Source organism: Danio aesculapii, chromosome 17 (assembly GCF_903798145.1).
Source record: "Danio aesculapii chromosome 17, fDanAes4.1, whole genome shotgun sequence".
Taxonomy (NCBI): Eukaryota; Metazoa; Chordata; class Actinopteri; order Cypriniformes; family Danionidae; genus Danio; species Danio aesculapii.
The window spans coordinates 3,095,129-3,112,238 of record NC_079451.1 but is presented as its reverse complement, the minus strand read 5'-3'; the positions used below and the strand labels follow the sequence as shown (position 1 = coordinate 3,112,238).

The 17,110-nt window shown below is 39.8% G+C and overlaps 1 protein-coding gene and 1 pseudogene across 2 annotated transcripts; both read right to left on the bottom strand.

The window, feature by feature from the left end:
• LOC130244675 (zinc finger protein 271-like) overlaps positions 1–4,018 on the bottom strand; it is a 15,230-nt pseudogene extending 11,212 nt beyond the window's left edge.
• LOC130244696 (zinc finger protein 271-like) lies at positions 2,100–17,110 on the bottom strand. Of its 2 annotated transcripts, XM_056477217.1 has the most exons (3): positions 16,782–17,110; positions 15,720–16,566; positions 2,100–3,404 (listed from the first exon to the last, which is right to left on the bottom strand). In XM_056477217.1, the coding sequence occupies exons 1-3, from the start codon at positions 16,834–16,836 to the stop codon at positions 2,339–2,341; spliced, it is 1,968 nt and encodes a 655-aa protein (XP_056333192.1). In that variant the 5' UTR covers positions 16,837–17,110; the 3' UTR covers positions 2,100–2,338. The 2 variants fall into 2 exon arrangements, with proteins under 2 accessions (XP_056333192.1, XP_056333191.1); XM_056477216.1 differs by lacking the exons at positions 15,720–16,566; positions 16,782–17,110 and adding an exon at positions 3,928–4,012 and having other exon boundaries at positions 2,100–3,747.

Genomic DNA, 17,110 nt, shown 5'->3' with positions numbered 1-17,110 from the left:
TCATAATATATTTGGGAGCATTTGTGCGACTGAATATAATGGTTGTAGTGCAATCTGATTTGATTTTCTCTAAAAACTTGCTGAATCGCTCTACCCTGCTGCTGTATTGGTTCATAGCTGTCAGTCACTCAACGCTTCCCGCTGTCAGATAACAGGGAGCTTTTGTTACTGCAGGAAATGCAAACGGCTGAAGAGTGAAAAGTGCACAGGTTTGCAAACCTCACCTAAAGTTATTATAATAATAATAATAATGGCGCAGATGACAGCGATCATGACATGAGGTAAATGTTGATCCGCCAGCTGAGATCAATCGAGGGTTTTCGGAGAAGGTGCCCGAATCTCGATGCGTTGCATTCACCGCGTGTTCAGCGCAAATGTCCGCTTAATATAAAATCTAACAGTGTAGACATCATCGCCAAAGAAACTCGCCTTTACTAAGTTTACACTGAAACTACGGCTCATAACAAAGAGCGGAATTGCGCTGGTGGTCATCGCGAGAATCCTGCTGTCTGCTCATAAATTGGTGCGGCTGACTCGCCTGCTTTATTCCACCAACACAGAGAAATGAAGATCAGCTCATAACGAGACTGAGCATTTACAATGACCCAAACCGAAACTTTTAAAGAGTGATAGAAGTGAGACTTTCTTTTGTCCGTTCTTCCTTGAGATGTATATTATTTTGCTATTGAAAGTAATACCATGATATTATACCGTCACCGTTCAAAAGATGAAAAATACCGTGATATTAATTTTAGGTCATATCGCCCACCCCTACAGTTTGTACAGTAATATTTTCTGTCTTTTAGTAGATATATTATATGAGAGACTTGCTTTGTTTACCAAAATAAAGGGAATGAATTGGATTTGCATTTTAAACATTAATAAAGATATTATTTTCATTTTACATATTAAGGTTTTAGTTATGATACTTCCAAAATAATTCAGCAGATTTTTACCAAATTTAGCAAAATAGCAGAAATAGCAAAAAACATCCTCAGATTCCGTCTGGCCCTACTGATAACCGAAGTTAACTCTGTTCACAACCGGGACTGGGAGCAGAGCAGCTCAGCAGCGTCAAGCAGGAGCAGTGCGTGAGGCACGCAGGTATGATTTATTTCTGCGCACATGCTCGGTTTGCTTTATAATTAAACTACATGCTTTCAGTTCCACCAGCGTTGGTTCGGTTGCACATAGAGAATAACGTCTTTATTCTGTGATTACCACTCTAAGGAAATACACTTGCATATAAAGTAAATCATATCTCAAAGCATTTACTGGGGCACCGGCGAATTTTACTGGGGCACGTAAATGGTGTCTAGGGACGCCCCTGGTACCGAGACGCTTTTTTGGTTCGCTTTTGGTGCGCACTCGAGTTCGATTGCTACCCAGGTAGCAAAGAATTCTGGCCCAGATTTGGCATAAATCTGACACAGCAGGCATTCATCCGGCAGTGGCATACAGCATGTGGGCCAAACATGGGCCTGGTTTGGCAGAGGTGTCACCGTCTTTAAGGCAGCACACAATACTTGGGCCAGATGTAAAATTTAGTATTTGGCCCAGATGTTAATAATTGATATATGGGCCATGTGAGTCTGGTCTATCTTGACCCATAAAAAACACATTTGTATTATTTTCAAATAAAAAAAAAAATTCTACCTATCAGGTCGCTTCGAGGAAAGGCACGCCCATAGCACGCCTAAAGTGCAATGATTCATGGGTTTATCAATTTCATTGCAGTCGTGACACACCAACATATCAGGCCCAGTTCAGGCTCAGTTATGAGTTATTAACTTGGCTAAGACTTGGCCCAGATTTGGTCCATGTTTGGCTCTTGTCTGGAAGCACAGACTTGGTCCAGTCATGTACCGTAATTCACTGCGGCATGTGGGCCAAGCAACAGCTGATTGTGTGGGCCAGAGATATTTTGCCATGTGGGTACATTCACACCTGCCCAAACGAACCGCACCAAGAGGGAAAATGAACACTAGTGTGATTCAACCGAACTAAATAAGGCAGGTGTGAAAGCACCCTTAGTTTCTGGTCCTGGAAAACCCCCATGTTTTGATGTGTTTTTGTGGAGTATACACGACAGACATCTCTTAGGTTTTTGCAAGATGCTTGAACTGTTTTTATTGTGCCACCCTGTGGCTTCTGCTTGAATTGCATCAAAATCAATATGAATTATTTACATATCATGATAAGATAAAAAACATTGATGAAACGATATACACAAAACAAATGGACAGACTTTTCACACTCAGTTTCTCACACTTGTATTTTCTCATGTTCTGACATTAAACACTCGTTCCAGATGAGAAACTGTTTTGCTGCATTGATGTCACATGTGCTGCTTTTCTCCAGTGTGGATTTTCATGTGTCTCTTAAGATCACACAACTGTGTGAAACTCTTCAGACACTGATCACATGTGTACGGTTTCTCTCCAGTGTGAATCCTTTTGTGTGTTTTCAGGTTTTCTGGCTTACTGAATCTCTTCTCACACTGTAAACACTTGTACGGTTTCTCTCCAGTGTGAATCCTCTCATGTGTTTTCAGGCTTCCTGACTGCCTGAATCTCTTGTCGCAGTGTGAACACATATATGGTTTCTCTCCAGTGTGAATCCTCTCATGTGTTTTCAGGTCTCCTGACTGCCTGAATCTCTTGTCGCAGTGTGAACATGTATATGGTTTCTCTCCAGTGTGAATCCCCTCATGTGTTTTCAGATGTCTCAACTGACTGAATCTCTTGTCGCAGTGTGAACACGTATATGGTTTCCCTCCAGTGTGAATCCTCTCATGTGTTTTCAGGCCTCCTGACCGCCTAAATCTCTTGTCGCAGTGTAAACATGTATATGGTTTCTCTCCAGTGTGAATCCCCTCATGTGTTTTCAGATGTCTCAACTGACTGAATCTCTTGTCGCAGTGTGAACACGTATATGGTTTCTCTCCAGTGTGAATCCTCTCATGTGTTTTCAGGTCTCCTGGCCGACTGAATCTCTTGTCGCAGTGTAAACATGTATATGGTTTCTCTCCAGTGTGAATCCTCTCATGTGTTTTCAGCTCTCCTGACTGCCTGAATCTCTTGTCGCAGTGTGAACATGTATATGGTTTCTCTCCAGTGTGAATCATTTGATGTGTTTTCAGGCTTCCTGACTGACTGAATCTCTTGTCGCAGTGTGAACACTTGTAAGGTTTCTCTCCAGTGTGAGTCCTCTGGTGCTGTTTCAATTGTTCAGCTGTAATAAAAGTCTTCTCACACTCAAAGCACATATACTCTCTCACACCAGAGTGGATCTTCTCATGTTCTCTTAAATGTGCCTTCTGTGTAAAACTCTTTCCACATTCAGAACAGATATAAGGTTTCTCCTTTGTATGAACTCTAAGATGGATCTTCAGATATGAAGCACTCAAAAATGTTTTGCCACATTGCTCACATTTGTGTGTTTTCTCTCCAGTGTGAATCATCATGTGTCGATTAAGGTGTGATGATACTGTGAAACTCTTTCCACACTGAGTACAGGTAAATGGTCTCTCTCCAGTGTGAATCATCATGTGTCGATTAAGGTGTGATAATTGTATGAAACTCTTCCCACACTGAGTACAGGTAAATGGTTCCTCTCCAGTGTGGATCCTCATGTGAATTTTAAGACGGTCTTTGCTTCGCAAACTCTTTCCGCACTGACTGCAGGTAAAGTACTTCTTGTTTCCAAAAAGTTTGTCGCCTTTGCTCTCTTCATTCTCTTTAAGGTCTGAGAAGAATAATAAGAAAATTAAAAATAATTAAGTCATAAAAATCTGAGCAAAATGTGAAAACAGACTGAAATCACTGACAAACTTTGAATTTTATTGAAACACATTAAGCATTCAGATTTGTTTTTGTTAGAATAAAAAAATCTCAAATAAATGGAAAATCAGCAATAATCACCAACCTGTTTGTTCTTCAGTGTCTTCCAGTTCAATTCTGCAGGGTTCTGGATCACTCATGTTCTCTCTGTCCTTCAATAAACTCTGTCTTTGCAGATTTCACTTCCGCCTGATGGTCTGAAGCTCGTCTTCACTTGTGGACTGATGGGAATATTCCCAACACAATCTCACGGCAATTCGTAACTTTTTGATTTAGTGGCTAATTCGTACGATCTAATTCGTACAATTTAGTACGATTTGCTCATCCGCCAATGACGGTTGGGTTTAGGGGTGGGGTTAGGTGCCACGCCTCCTTTTTCGTACAATCGTACAATTTCGTACGACTGAACTCGTACGAATTAGCCACTAAACTGTCAAAACGTAAAATACTTACGTTTTCTCGTGAGATCAGGCTGATATTCCAGTATTTATAGCTGAACTGATGAAGGGGGTAGTAGGTGGATGTGGGGCGTCACTTATGAAGGAGGAGCAGCTCTGCTAAAACAAAAAAAATCTATATTATAATGGAAATTCATTTATATTCATCTTTCAGATATATATGCATTGCTTATTATTATATATTATACATTGCTTAATTTTGTTGGACTTTCAAAGGGTCCAGTGCATGTTCAACAATTGGTTCAGAGTCAATCTGTCAAAGTTACAAAGTTTTCTTTTAAAGGGCACCTATGGTAAAAAATCTACTTTTCAAGCTGTTTGGACAGCCATATGTGCATGTATGGTGTATAGACTGTCATATTGGGGTGATATAAGCACACCCAGTGCTTTTTTTTCAATTTAACAACATAAAAACTGTGGACCAATTGAAGCGGTTTTCAGATCGACCGCTACTTTACGTAGGAGAGCGGTCCCCCCGCCCACCAATATTGATTGACAGGCGCGTCATCATATCCTCAGTTTGTTAATTCACGTCCGCCATTTTCAGCGTGAGTCGAAGCGATATCACTAAAGGAACACGCTAGCTCTACTTTTAGATGCAAGGCTCATTGGGCTCAACACAAGAGCAATATTCTCCATATTATCGCTCTAATCGGAATTATTGGTTGTATCTTTAGGTAGGTTTGCAAACATGTGTACTTCTCATTGAGTCTACCTTATACTTCAGCCGTTTGCATTTCTCGCGATCCCAGAAGCTCCCTGTGATCTTAACTAGCATGCGTTTTAGAATTCTAAACATCGGTTTCTATCAGGGTACACAAGTCGACGGCTGGGCGCCGCGGACCGCTGCAGAAACCTGTTTAGAATTCAAAAATGCGTGGCGCGACGATTCCGGACACTTCATGTATCTGGTGCGCCACAGAAAGTGTCTGGTGTGCCGTGTCGCGGCTTCGAGCGGTGCATCCGGTGCCTCTGTCAAAGTTAATTCAGTGTGCGTGGTTATTAGTTTCTGTGTACAAGCTCGGCACTTGAAACTAGCACACAGTTGGCTGTAAACTGTACAAAGACACAAATGATTTTGTACTCTCTGCTTGGTCTGTGTCCGAGTCGTACATGTACGACTGAATGCTAAACCTCTCACTCCAGCTCGTTCTTGCAGTCTGCCTGTCAGACTCTGTTGCAAACGCAAAGAGGGTGAGCTCATGGCCCCGCCCCCTTGTTACGTTGGCGGGAAGCCGAAACTAATTTACATGTGAAGCAACACACCCCTAAATCAGCGAGCTGTGGACACGCCCCCAACATGACACTTTTTAACACATTATAATAAAACAATCTGAATTGTGTTTTAAACTGAACCTAAACTGGCACACTCAGAACCATAATATTAATATTAAATCATAAAAAAGAAGTAAACTATGTGCCCTTTAACTCAAACAGAAGAGAAACCAAGAGTAACATATACTGCGCAGGAGAGGTCCAACTCTGAACTCTCTGTCAGAGACACTTCCTTTTTTTACCACAGTTGCTTACTATATCTGACTCCTTCCTCTTTCTTGTCTTCTGTGCATCTTCTCTTGACGGTTGACCTTTTAAGGCAGATGTTTCAGAGCACGTACACACAGCTCATACTCTTTGCACAGCTCAGGCAGCACTTCTCTATACTGTGCACACAATATAGCAGTTAACCCTTAAGACCCTGTTTCACAGTAATTAACACTTTAGGTTGATTGTTAAAGCTTTCTTATGCATGGAAAAGTTTTATTTCAACTGAAAAACACCACAATCTTAAGACCGTTTTTGCATTTCAAACTCTTTCCACACTGACTGCAGGTAAAACAATTCTTGTCTCCACTTTTTTTTGCATTAAAACAATACTTTCAGGCTTTTCCTCAGCTTTTACAAGTTTCTCGCTTTTGCTCTCCTCATCCTTTTTAAGGTCTGATAATAAAAAGGTCAAAAAATAAATGTCCAGGAAGTAAAAAAAATAAATAAATTAGAATGCAGTTTTTTTTAAATGAATCTCTTAAAACCAATATGTGGTTTAATGCATTAAGGATGAATGTTTTTAGATAAATATTTTTATTAGAATCTCCAGTAAATGTAAGAAAACCTAAATAAATCATATTTAGTTTAATCTTATATTAAATGTTTAAAAAACCTTTTAAACATAGAAACAAAAGGCAAATTAGATTGAGTCCCTATATTTTACACTTAATAAAGTGTACTTTATGCTATTCCTAGTATACATAATCAAATTAACTGAATGTTTTAATTCTTGTTGTTTTTTTATCCTGAATAATGAAGAATCTGCAATAAACACCAACCTGTTAGCTCTTCAATGTCTTCCAGTTCAATTCTGCAGGGTTCTGGATTACTCATGTCTCTCTCTCTGTCCTTCAATAAACTCTGTCTTTACAGATTTCACTTCCTCCTGATGGTCTGAAGCAGACGTGAATTAGGCTTCTCCTTTGGTCTTTGTTCTCCCTTTATAGCTGAACTGAAGGGGGGGGCGCTTCACAGCAGGGGGAGGGGCTTTACCAGAGTTGCCAGGTTTCCACAACAAAAGTTACCCAATTGCCAATCAAACTAGCCCAAAACAAGCCCAACTCAAAATATGCCTCTAATATGTAAAAATAAATATTTTACATCGTTGATTATAGTTTCTTTAAACAGAATCACTGTATATTGGTAATGGTAAACATTCAGTTTTCATAAATGAAATCATCTTACCTTCATACTGACAGCTGATGAACCAAATCCCTCAGATGGTTGTGGAGTCTTTTTCAACCTATTGAATGAACTATTTACAGACCCATACTGATTCTACTCTTTTCCTTCTTGGTCTTTATTGACACACACGTGTGTCCTTCATTCTGCACCGCAGTGCTGTCTTAATCAACTTCATATCTGTGAATATGCGTTCACAACTGCTGCGTTGCTAATAGACAATGCCAGCAGAAAAAGAGCAAAAGGTTCATAAAAAGCTTGATCTCTGACAGCATCCTTGTGGTTTTTCACAACACTTCAGAACTTCTCCACTTGTAATTCAATCGTGTATTCCCAGGACAACATGTTCATGGCTCTGATTTTAAATGGAGAACGAATTGTCCTCTGATAAACAATGACTGTTTCTCAATTTCACAAATGCAGAGAATGGACCATCACGGATGCGGTTAAGAAAACTGTGACTCCGCTAAAGAACACACTGCCTTCAGATTTGACAGACGCAGTTCTTAAAGAGCCCGCACACAATTTTGTAACATGCTACATATCCTCAATGCAAAATGCACAGAATATCCATCTGAACAACACATATGAAAATTCTAAGTTCTCAAATGCAAACAATTCAAAACAAAAATATTCAAACTGAAATGCATCATGTAAGTTATTAAATCCAAACAAATATATCCAAACATATATTCAGACACTGCAGAAAAGGACATTGTGATGTTTTAAAGAATAGTGTTGGAGATTTAGTTACTCTTTAATGTTCTCATATTTATGACGAATATTTAAAGTTATAAAGCGGCTGTTTACTTGAAAAAGACCTGATAGTGTCAATAGAAAGTTCAATACATTTAATTTTAATCCTTATTTTATACATTTAGCTTAATATACATTTGTATTTATATGTTTTTTTATTTCAAGGGTTGGATATTTGTAAGCACTCTTACAGAAAATAGATTCTGAACTGTTAAACATTGTGTTAAGTGTTCAAATAAATCTTCACTAAGTACTGAATTGAACATTATGTGATTTTATGTAGTCAGTCGTGAACTGAAGTGGGCCGGTCTAAGGCTTGAAACTCCAGGTTTATTAATATATATATATATATATATATATATATATATATATATATATATATATATATATATATAAATAAATCAAAAGTAACTATTTACTTAAGTAATTTTTTCATCAGGTACTTTTTTTACTCTTACAAGTAACTATTAGGATTGTTACTTTTACTTGAGTAAAAATTTCCGCAAGTACTTGTACTTTTACTTGCAACCCAGGCTCATTCTGAGAACGTAGTCCCGTGGACGTTTCTGGAGACCGCGAAATACGTAGCCGGGGGTACGTACGGCTGCATTTCATTTTTTTAAGTGAACGCTGCGGGGCGGTGTGAAGCCGTTCCAGCCGGCCGCTCGCCTCTGTGTGGAGGGCTTTCCCGCTGCAACCAGTTTGTCCGGTTAGCTCTTTGTGTACTCTGGCGGACTCGAGGCACAGAGAGGGGCTGACCACGACGACAACGACCGGCTTCGAGTCCGGGGAAGAGCGGTTCTGAAAATCAGGTAAGAAAACAAAAACAAAATCCAAAAAATGAAGCGAACAAGTTCGTCACAGGGTGAGAATGTGGTCAAAATCCGAAAACGTGGTAAAAATCAGACGAGGGCTTTTCTTTTTCTGGAGGCTTTTGTCAATCGTCGTTGGTTGGGTTTAGGGACGGAGGAGGGTGGGTCAGCCGATCGGCCAGTCGCACGGTCAATCATTCTGTCATCCCGGCAGACAGGCGGAAGGTCGTTCGACAGCGGCCTCTAGCGGATTCGCGAAAACAAAAACTGCAAAAATACGTACCTCCCGGGACGTATTTCGCAGTCTCCAGAAACGTCCCCAGGACTACGTTCTCAGGATGAGCCTGGGTTGTTTACTTGAGTATAGATTTTGGATACTCCACCCAGCTCTGCTTGTTTGTTGTTAAAATTCATATTTAACAACAACAACAAAAAAAAATACTCATTTGTAGACCACCTTACGGGTGCAGCTATTCTGCCGTTGTGGCTGGTGTATTCTGGGAAATTGTCTTACCCCTTGGTTATGAGTGGTCCTGAAAAATTTCTGTTCAAAGGGGTATCTACCTCTTACCCTTAGCCCTACGCCTTCTAGCTAAAGAGAATTGGGACATCCCTACCCCTTCACGTGAACGCAAATCTAGCAAATTATGCAGTGGAGGGCTAAAAATAAACCTCAAGCGTAAAGGAATTTATTGATTAAAGAAAATGCACAAAACAAATGCAAAGACTTTTCACACTCAGATTGTCACACATGTGTTTTGTTTTGTTCAGACAATAAATGCTCGTTCCAGATGAGAAAGTTTTTTGCTACATTGATGCCCCGTAGTAAATATAGACATGAAGGTTTTTGCTTTAAAGTGTTAACTGCCATATTATGTGCACAGAAAAGAGAAGTGCTGCAGGCCGCTGATAACAGCGCATTCTGTTATCTGGTATGGGTGTATGGAAAGTGCAGAGAGCTCTGAGATGTATGAGCTGTGTGTACGTGCTCTGAAACATTTGCCTAGTCAACTGTCAAGGTCAACTGTCAAGAGAAGATACACAGATACCAGAAAGAGGAACATCTGGTTGCTGAATGGTCAAACTGTCAAGACTGTCTAGACTCTTTCCACACTGACTGCAGATAAAATAATTCTCTCCACTTTCCATTGAAAAGATACTTTTAGTCAGTAAATGAGAGGTTTTACAAGTGTCTGCTCTTCGCTCTCCACATTTTCCTCAAGGTCTAAAATGTTAAAATAAGAATCAGCAATAATCACCAACCTGTTAGTTCTTCAGTGTCTTCCAGTTCAATTCTGCAGGGTTCTGGATCACTCATGTTCTCTCTGTCCTTCAATAAACTCTGTCTTTGCAGATTTCACTTCCTCCTGATGGTCTGAAGCTCGTCTTCACTTGTGGACTGAAGGGAATATTCCAGTATTTATAGCTGAACTGATGAGGGGGAGGAGCTTCACTACAGGGGAGGAGCATATCTGCCAATAGTAGAAATTCACACATTCTTTGTTTGCTTATATCTACCTCTGCATTTTTTATAAACGAATTTCAGTGTCTTATACTAATATACATCACAAGTTTTGATCTATTTTATTGAAAAGATGATAAATACCAAATATAATCAATATATGGAAACAAAAAACAACATTCTCATTACTGTAGATAACTTATTGTGTTTTATAAGAATCATGGTTTATCACAGAATAGTGAAGATAATACTGTTGGCTCATTGTAAATCAACCCAGGCTCATTCTGAGAACGTAGTCCCGGGGACGTTTCTGGAGGCCGCGAAATACATCCCGGGAGGTATGTATTTTTGCAGTTTTTGTTTTCGCGAATCCGCAAGAGGCCGCTGTCGAACGACCTTCCGCCTGTCTGCCTGGATGACAGAATGATTGACCGTGCAACCGGCCAATTGGCTGACCCACCCTCCTCCGTCGCTAAACCCAACGACGATTCACAAAAGCCGTCCAGAAAAAGAAAAGCCCTCGTCTGATTTTTACCACGTTTTCGGATTTTTACCACATTTTCACCCTGTGACGAACTTGTTCGCTTCATTTTTTGGATTTTGTTTTTGTTTTCTTACCTGATTTCTGGAACCGCTCTTCCCCGGACTCGAACCCCGGTCGTCGTCGTCGTGGTCAGCCCCTCGAGTTGCCCTGCAGCGTTCGCTTAAAAAAATGAAATGCAGCCGCACGTACACCCGGCTACGTATTTCGCAGTCTCCAGAAACGTCCACGGGACTGCGTTCTCAGAATGAGCCTGGGTTGTTGTAAATATGTGCCCAGGGCTATTTTTTTTTTTTTTTTCAAACCCTAAACTACGCTAATCCGGTAACGTTTCCTTGTAGCTGGTGATGACAAATCTACTAGAGGCCAAAGACATTGCAGGGCTGTGTTTTATTTAGAAATCTGCCATTTACATGTCTTTTTCGTATGCGTCTATGAAAAACCTGGTCTTGTTATACATGTTGTTATACATTACCCTCTAATCGGCTGACCTAAACAATCCCTAAGCATCACCGATAGTGTTTTCAAAAGCAAATGTAAAGAGAAAGTTGCATTGTGGCCACATAGCTTTACCCCAATTTTACGTGTTATCTAGACGATCCTTCATTGGATTCTAACCTTGGAGCTCTGCTTCCCAAGTACAACACTGTACAAGGTGAGCCACTGAGCGAACTGACCATGGCTGAAAAGTCGTCCAAATTGAGAAAAGCAAATGCGTTCGGTTACAAATAATAAATGCTTTCAAGGTTTTATGTGGTGTGAAAAGGAACAAAGTTTGTAGGCATCACAATTCCCTGTAGCGTAACTTTTACCTACAAACTGCAGGTAAGCGTATGTTAAAACACGTTTTCGCAGTTTTGCAGAAAGTAGCCTGAGGAACCCCCTGAGCCTGTTTTTATTATATCTTGTGGATGTTTCAAACATGGAAGACAATACTTTTGAAACACAAAAGTTATATCCATACAATGTTATACCTTTAATATTTGCTTGGTTGAATCGATCAATCATAGAAGGTCAGCAGCAAAGACATTGACTATTAAAATGCAATTTATTATTAAAATGGAATTAAACCGACAAAGCATATTGGGTTTTGCCCTACTAAATGCTAGTGAATAGTTATTAACCGCTGCAGTACTCTTGTCAGAGAGTAGGAGTCATCATATCCAGTTTGACCATTCATTGAACAAGATTTAACCATATACACTTGTCAGCAGGGGTGTAGCGGACATTTTAAAAGTGGGGGGGGGGGGGGGGGGCGACTGTATGAGATTATACGTTCATATTATTATTAATCACCCGTTTCTAAATGGTCTGTCTCTTAAAGTGAGGGGGACGGATCCCCCCCCGTCCCCTCCAGTTGCTACGCCCCTGCTTGTCAGTGTATTTGAGGTAGTTTCTGAAAATGAGTAACAACAAATAATTACAAAGTATATCCAATGATTCAGCATATCACAATCGACATAGTAAACAACTAGTACAGTGTACTGACGCATGATATAGACTGAAAAAATATCTCTGCAAAAACAACAGTACACAGTGTGTAATGAATAGTACTAAATAATGAAATAAAAGTTATATAATTAACTAAAATTATCCTTAACACAGACATTAGTGATAATGACCACAGATGACTATTATCAACATGAACCATTACACACATTAATATAATGCGACTGTAAACGTGAGTGGTGCATCTAAGCCGCTCGTTAAGGAGGATCAAATTAGCGATCGCTAAACATTAGGAACATCACCACAATACCAATTACTAACCTTATGTACATTATAATAATCAAAGTCATCAATCAGATAAGAGAAAAACTTACTTTGTCAACTACTTTCTCTTGTACATAATGCTGTCCCCGAGCAAGCGCACGCGGTCTGACTGACGTGCTGCTGACTTACTTAGTGAATACGCAGTTACGCTAAAAACGTCAATAATGTAGGCATTGCCCTACGTCTTTTACGTAAGTCATTACGCCCTTTACGTAAGTCCTACATTTAAAGGGGAAGAATTCACAACAAAGCATGTTTGAGTTATTGAACATTAATTACATCATGTTTGTGTAATACTTAAGTGTTTGCAGTTCACTGTGTTTGCATGTGAAATAAATGAATGCATGTTCACATTTAGTTTTATACAGTGAACATCATCTTTACACACTGCACAGCAGAGCTTCCTGCCATTGGTAAAACAAAGTGTTTCTTATTTCAAAAAGTAACTCTGATTTATTCTTTTGAATTGGAAAAGGGTAATCTATTCAATCAGTTAATTTAAAAATGAAGATTATTTAGTAATTAAAATGTGTTAAAGCCAACACTGGACACGATAGGTGATTATGTGTTTTGATGGAGTTTATTGACAACAATAAAATCAGCTTAATGGGGAATTTACACATGTGATTTACACATGAGCATAATAAATGAGGTAAAAACAGGGACTGTTGGTATGAAAAAGGTGAATTTCAACAGCTCTGGTTATATTGAGGAACCTCACACTTCGTGAAGTTTAGTTATAAACAAATTTCGAGAGGATCATGTGCTTATGATTGCTAGCGGCTGGTTCCGCATTATCCAATTCTCAATGCACCAATCAGACGACTCCTAAGCTATTACAAATACCCTGGGTTATGTACCACCGCTATCTTCGTTTTGAAGAATCTCCCCATCCACCCCTACTCCTCCTTCTTCCTAGATGGGTGACACGGTGGCCCAGTGCTTAGCACTGTTGCCTCACAGCAAGAATGTCTCTGGTTGTAGGCTTTACCAAACCAGCAGACATTTCTGTGTGGAGTTTGCATTTTCTCCCTGTGCTCACGTGGGTTTCCCCTGGGTTCCCCGGTTTCCTCCCACCGTCCAAAAATCATGCAACATAAGTTAATTGACTAATCCAAACCGGCACTATAGACATGCTCCTAGTAAATAGTTATCTCTCAAGAGCAATCACTGTTCATTGGTTATTACAGCGGGGGAGTTCTCGAGATCTACCTGAGCTCAAACTCCCCTCTCGCCTTGCAACGGGAGGGAGCCCCGGGCTCGAGGATCTTATGAGCTCAGGGCTCTCTCCCGGGACAGCACGCCAAACAAGCTTATAATTAATCATCAGCTAAGTGTGAACTCTTGAAACACTCATTAAACAAGCCACTAAGGATAAACAGCAGATCAGCTCACTTTATACAATAAAAATGAAAGACGGTTGAGTTTCAGGCCATATTTCAGAAGTTTCAGTTTACATTCTACATCACACTCACCGAGCTTTCACCAGTAGGAAAAATAAAATGGTGTGAGAAACAAAAACATATCAATGTAGAATTTTTAACCCTACTGAAAAATCCATCTTAAACCAGCCTAGGGTGGTTGGCTGGTTTTAGAGGGGTTTTGGCCACTTCCAGGCTGGTTTCCAGGCATTTCCAGCCTGGTCTTAGCTGGTCAGGCTGGGAAACGACCGGCTAAAACCAGCTTGACCAGCCTAGTCAGGCTGGGAGCCCAGCCTAAACCAGCTATGTCCAGCATAAACCAGGCTGGTCAAGCTGGTTTTAGCTGGATTTAGCTGGTCATTTTCCAGCCTGACCAGCTAAGACCAGGCTGGAAATAGCTGGAAACCAGCCTGGAAATGGCCAAAACCCCTCTAAAACCAGGCTGGTCAACCAGCTAAAACCAGCCAACCAGCCTAGGCTGGTTTAAGCTGGATTTTTCAGCAGGGTAGAAAGTATTTTTCTTGTGTTCAGGTTTTGGGATTTACAGTAATCCCAAGACAAATTATGAAATATAATTCAGAAGATAAACATTGGGTGACCATTTTCTGTGAGACCAAATAGAAGAACAATTTGAGGACAAGAACTGAAAATTATATGAATAAAGTAAATATGAGACTGAAGAATGGAGTGGAGCAAATAAAAAAAAAATAGTCCCATGTAATATCTGTCCCCCAGCTGAAATGGTTGAAAAATATACCCTACAAAGGAAATGTGAAACAGGAGAGAATCTTGAATCTCAGAGTAAGAAAATTTATTGATGAGACAAAATACACAAAACAAATGGACAGACTTTCCACACTCAGTCCACACTTTTGACAACAAAATCAGGGAAGACCTTTTTTTCTAGGGTGTGAGCTTGTGACTACGTTTACACGGACATCAGTAATCTAATTACTTTCCTTAATCTGAATAAGACAATATTATTAAAGTGTTCACATGAGTTGCTTTGTTAATATATTCATTTTATTATCGGTGGCCACCAGGCTATTTATGTGTATGAAGCATGACATTTCCTTAAGTGCGAATGACGTAAGCTGAAACTTTCTGTCGTACACCATGTCCACCAAAAGAGTAGCATTGGTACCCTTTTAGCAGTGGAAACGCAGCCTAATAAAGGTGGCCTGTACCAAAATGTACTGTACATTATAGACTCTTAAACATGATAGACTCTTAATCAGAGTACTGTCTTAATCATATTAAACTCAGAGTATTGGTGTCCATGTAAATGCACTCAGTGATGTCACAAGCTGTCAGGACACCCCTCTGCCTTGATCGATTCCATTGTGACTCCTTAGTTGATCATGCGCCCTCAAATGTTTCATTAAGTTTGGCATGTTTCCCCCCCTTACACGAAACGTTTATAAAGCATCTTCATCACGTTGGTGTGTCAGAATCCTTGCTTGTAAAATACTTCAGAATGTTTGGTTTAAGCAAATTTGATGAATTCGATCATGCGTGTTGATGAATTTGAAGAGAGTCGCTCACTAGATGTGCTATACTGCACACATTGCCCATGTGCATGCATTCTCTAAACAACAAGAACAAACTCCTAACATCGCCGACAGTGTCCATATCCCTCAGAGTTGTATGGGATTAGATGTTTAGGTATGGTGTGACACAACGCTCATCTATGCGTGCCTTTGATGTACCCCTTGATGCTTCTTAAATCCTTGTCCGGCACCAGAGGCACTAAAATTTAAATGCTAATTCGGTCCAATGTATATCAGTTACATAAGTAGGGTTTCAATACCCAACCCTACTCACACCTGTATTTTCTGATATTGACATTAAACACTCGTTCCAGATGAGAAACAGATGCTGCTTTTCTCCAGCGTGGATTTTCATGTGTCTCTTAAGATTCACTGACTGTGAGAAACTCTTCAGACACTGATCACATGTGTACGGTTTCTCTCCAGTGTGAATCTTTTCATGTTTTTTCAGGCTTCCTGACTGACTGAATGTCTTGTCGCAGTGTGAACACTTGTAAGGTTTCTCTCCAGTGTGAATACGCTCATGTGTTTTCAGGCTTACTGACTGACTGAATCTCTTGTCGCAGTGTGAACACTTGTAAGGTTTCTCTCCAGTGTGAATACGCTCATGTGTTTTCAGGCTTACTGACTGACTGAATCTCTTGTCGCAGTGTAAACACTTGTAAGGTTTCTCTCCAGTGTGAATCCTCTGGTGCAGTTTCAATTCTCCGGCTGTAATAAAAGTCTTCTCACATTCAAAGCACATATACTCTTTCACACCAGTGTGGATCTTCTGATGTTTCCTTAAATTTGTCTTCTGTGTAAAACTCTTTCCACACTCAGAACAGATATAAGGTTTCTCCTTTGTGTGAACTCTAAGATGGACCTTCAGATATGGAGCCCTATAAAATGTTTTGCCGCATTGATCACATTTGTGTGTTTTCTCTCCAGTGTGAATCATCATGTGTCGAATAAGGTGTGATGATTCTCTGAAACTCTTCCCACACTGAGTACATGTCCATGGTCTCTCTCCAGTGTGAATCATCATGTGTTGATTAAGGTGTGATGATACTGTGAAACTCTTCCCACACTGAGTACAGGTGAATGGTCTCTCTCCAGTGTGAATCCTCATGTGAATCTTAAGACTGTTTTTGCTCCGCAAACTCTTTCCGCACTGACTGCAAGTGAAGTACTTCTCGTCTCCAAAAAGTTTATCGCCAGTGCTCTTCTCATTCTCTTTTAGGTCTGAGGAGAATAACAAAATGCAAAAATAAATATTTAGCAAGTCATAAAAAATCTGAGCAAAATGTGAAGTAAAATCAGACTGAAAACACTGACAGACTTTCAATTGTATTTTTAAACATTTTTCTCATAACCATTATCAAGTTTTAAAACACATTAAGCATTCAGGTTTTTTTGTATGAACTAAAATAAATAAAGAATCATCAATAAACACCAACCTGTTTGTTCTTCAGTGTCTTCCAGTTCAATTCTGCAGGGTTCTGGATCACTCATGTTCTCTCTGTCCTTCAATAAACTCTGTCTTTGCAGATTTCACTTCCTCCTGATGGTCTGAAGCTCGTCTTCACTTGTGGACTGATGGGAATATTCCAGTATTTATAGCTGAAGTGAAGGGGGAGGAGCTTCACTATAGGGGAGGAGCATATCTGCCAATAGTAGGTTTCTTTTCTTCTAATTAACACATTCTTTGTTTATTTATATCTCTCAATATTTAATAAATGAATTTTAAAGTGTTTAATTACTAATATACTGTAAATATACTAATATC